This window comes from Nicotiana tabacum, chromosome 9 (genome assembly GCF_000715075.1).
Source record: "Nicotiana tabacum cultivar K326 chromosome 9, ASM71507v2, whole genome shotgun sequence".
Classification (NCBI taxonomy): domain Eukaryota; kingdom Viridiplantae; phylum Streptophyta; class Magnoliopsida; order Solanales; family Solanaceae; genus Nicotiana; species Nicotiana tabacum.
The window spans coordinates 14,313,302-14,316,639 of NC_134088.1; the positions used below are offsets into that span (position 1 = coordinate 14,313,302).

The window sequence follows — 3,338 nt, forward strand, 5'->3', positions numbered from 1 at the left end:
ACAAGTTAAACCAAACTAATAATGTGTATATATATATATAACACTTAATTCCAAATAAAATTAGTGGGGCAGCTCTTTCAAGAACTCTCCTTTTGTTTAGGGTTTAAGCTCTCAACACAAGGAGATAGACAAAATTAGTTAATGTGGGAAGAAATGCAATGGGAGACACGGGAACAGTGCCCACGTTCTCCTCATATATTACCCCTTTTCTCTATATTTTATTCTCTCTTTCTCTCTATATTAAGTTTATATATATATTTATATTGCAACTGAGCCTCTTGACAAAATGTTTTGTGTATGTACCCGAGGAATAAATATATCCTTTCCTCTCTTGTGATTCTCCATAAATACACTAACATCCATACCCTATAGTCCCTCTCTTTCTTCCAATCAATACATTTTCTCATTGCTTAGCTTCTTCTTTAGTACTTTGTGACTCAAGGTGTATTACTGTTTTATGTGATCATGGTAAGCTATCTTTGCTTCTATTTCATTCTTCAATTCCTCTTTTATTTGCCCTCTTTTTCTCTCCCGCCGTCCCCCGCCCGCACCCTCTATAACGGAAGTACGTAGAAAACTTGAATTATTTACTTCCTCCTTTAATAGAATTGGGATAAAGAATGACCATCTTCCCCTTTTTTCATCGTAGTAGTTTCTCATCATTCTTCATGTGATTGAATTCTTCCCTAGACGGCTTAAGTTATATACACTGACAATATAATTTCTTTTACGTGTAGTCTAACATAGTATGGTTAATCCAAGTTATTAATTTATGTTTATCATGAAAATTTAGGCGTAATTATATCGTAATTGAACTTGATTGTGTAAAATATTTTTCAAGACCGTCAATACATAGAACGTAAATATCTTCAAAACCACCAACCGCGCGAGAATATTGTATGTTAGTTCTTCAATTGTCTTATGGTGTGTTGATTATAGGGAATTCAGAAGCCAGCATGGTTGGAAGCTATCTGCACAGAGAAATTCTTTGCCCCATGCCAAATTCACGAGAGTGCAAAGAAGAACGAGAAGAATATTTGTTGTTTGGATTGCTGTATAAGTATTTGCCCTCATTGTGTGATGGCTCATCGTTTCCACAGATTAGTTCAAATTCGACGTTATGTTTATCATGATGTTGTTCGACTTGAAGACTTGGAGAAGCTCATAGATTGCTCAAATGTCCAGGTACTAAATTAATTAATTATTCAACAAGTAAAAAAGGCAGCCTGAGCACGAACCATCTCACGTTCACACAGGGCCTAACCCCTGATATATAGATCACACGGAGATAACTTTATCGTTACGATAAGGCTTCCGTTCAACAAGAAATTTGATAATCATTAATTATTCTAAGATAGTTTTGCTTAATAATTTTCTTGATTGTTGAATTTTCTGATAATTTGTTTCATAATTCAAACTAGGCATACACAATAAACAGTGCTAAGGTGATTTTCATCAAGAAAAGAACTCAAAATAGGCAATTCAAAGGATCTGGTAATTATTGTACTTCTTGTGATAGAAGCCTTCAAGAACCCTTTGTCCATTGCTCTCTAGGGTGCAAGGTAATTTTTCTTTGAATTTACTACATTTATTATATGGAGAATATTGTTTTGGTTTTCAACCATAATTCTTATCTATTTCACCTAAGTTAGCATAATTCAATTCATATAAAATATGATTCAAAAAATGCTCTATTGATGCTTGAAAAAGTTGTTGAGTTCATGTTCTCAAATACACTTATTACTATTTCCAAAATATCAATCTAGCTTTTGGACATAAATAATTGGTTGATATTTGAAAAAAGAATTTTTGGAATTGTATTAAAAAATAATTTTTGAAAGTTGAAATTGTGTTTGGACATGCATTTTATTTGGAAAAAATTTGAAGTTATGTGAGGGGAAGAAAAAAATTTCATTCAAAAATTATCCTAAACCAGTTTTTGGAAACTTTAAAAAAGATTTAAATTTTTTTCAAAAACTGGTCATATTCTATGAACAAATAGTGTTTCATTTTTTATTTTTTTTTAAAAAGCAGCTAAAATCTATCGCCAAACGAGAGTTAATTAAAATTTCTTGAAATTACTTAAGGAAGAAGTAACATATATAAGACCATGTAAGTTTAATCAAAGAATAACATAATTTTGGTCTAAGTGACAATAATTCTCTAGTTAAGTGCCAATAATTTCGAATTTTATTGATGATCAGGTGGATTTTGTGCTAAAACACTACAAGGACATCTCTCCATTCCTAAGAAGATGCACAGCTTTACAACTTAGCCCAGATTTCTTTATCCCTCAAGACATGGCCGACGACGACACGGCCCATTCGACGATCGTGGACAGCGACGAGCCTTGGGGCTCGTCGATATCCGGCTCGTCGTCGGGATCGGAGAACATGATGATGATGAGTACTACAACTTTCCCATGCACTGAGTTTGTGAGGAAGAAGAGAAGTGGATTATATGTATGTGGAAGAACAGTAGTTAATAGTAATTATAAGAACATAAGTAGTGATGAGGATATGGCTACTAGTATGAGTAGAAGAAAAGGCATTCCTCATAGGTCTCCGTTATGTTAGAATTTAATATAGTAGCTACCATAATTTCTCTTTATTTCTCTCATATTTTATTTTCCTTGATTTGACCACTTCAACTAGGAATTTTTTATATGTTCCTTGGCTCACTGCTCATGATCACCACCCCCTCTTTTTTCACACACACACACACAATTTTTGGGATTAATTAATTACTTGGTCGGGGTGTTTTGTCTTAATGGCATCACGTGATTCTAGGTTATGTGGTTTTGTACAAGGAGATTTTCAAATACATGACATAATAATAGTGCTAGTTTAGGAATTCGAAGGGATTCTTTTTATCTTAGCTTGATTCTATGCATGCAAGTTGTTGTACTAGTACCACATGAAGGTGCCAATTTAAATATTTGATTGTTCAATCAAAAATATTAAATCTTTCTTTTCTTTTCAAATGATATTAAATTTTCAAGCAAATATTAGAGACTGTTTGATTTTGTTTACCTCACATGATTTAATTTCTAATTTTTGTAAGAGTATTTTCGGTTAGTTAAAATTACTATCATGATACATGTACAACAATTTATTAATGAAACTGAAAAAGATATTAGCTAAAAGTGTTTTCTTTTAAACCTAATTATTTAATTAGATAAACATGATAGCTTACTTAAATATAATCAAACACTTCCTCCGGCCTCACTTTAATTGATTTTTTGACTGTTTTCACAGATATTAAGGAATTCAACCTTTTAGTATTAATTAACAATAAAATTGACCATATTAACTTTAATTTGTTTATTGGAAATATAA

General features: G+C 32.1%; 1 protein-coding gene across 1 annotated transcript; it reads left to right on the forward strand.

Annotated features, from left to right (window-relative positions):
- The first annotated feature begins 314 nt into the window (after positions 1-314).
- Positions 315-2,855, forward strand: LOC107809508 (protein RGF1 INDUCIBLE TRANSCRIPTION FACTOR 1-like). Its single transcript, XM_016634154.2, has 4 exons — positions 315-468; positions 940-1,185; positions 1,422-1,562; positions 2,205-2,855. The coding sequence occupies exons 1-4, from the start codon at positions 466-468 to the stop codon at positions 2,574-2,576; spliced, it is 762 nt and encodes a 253-aa protein (XP_016489640.1). The 5' UTR covers positions 315-465; the 3' UTR covers positions 2,577-2,855.
- The last annotated feature ends 483 nt before the right edge of the window (positions 2,856-3,338 follow it).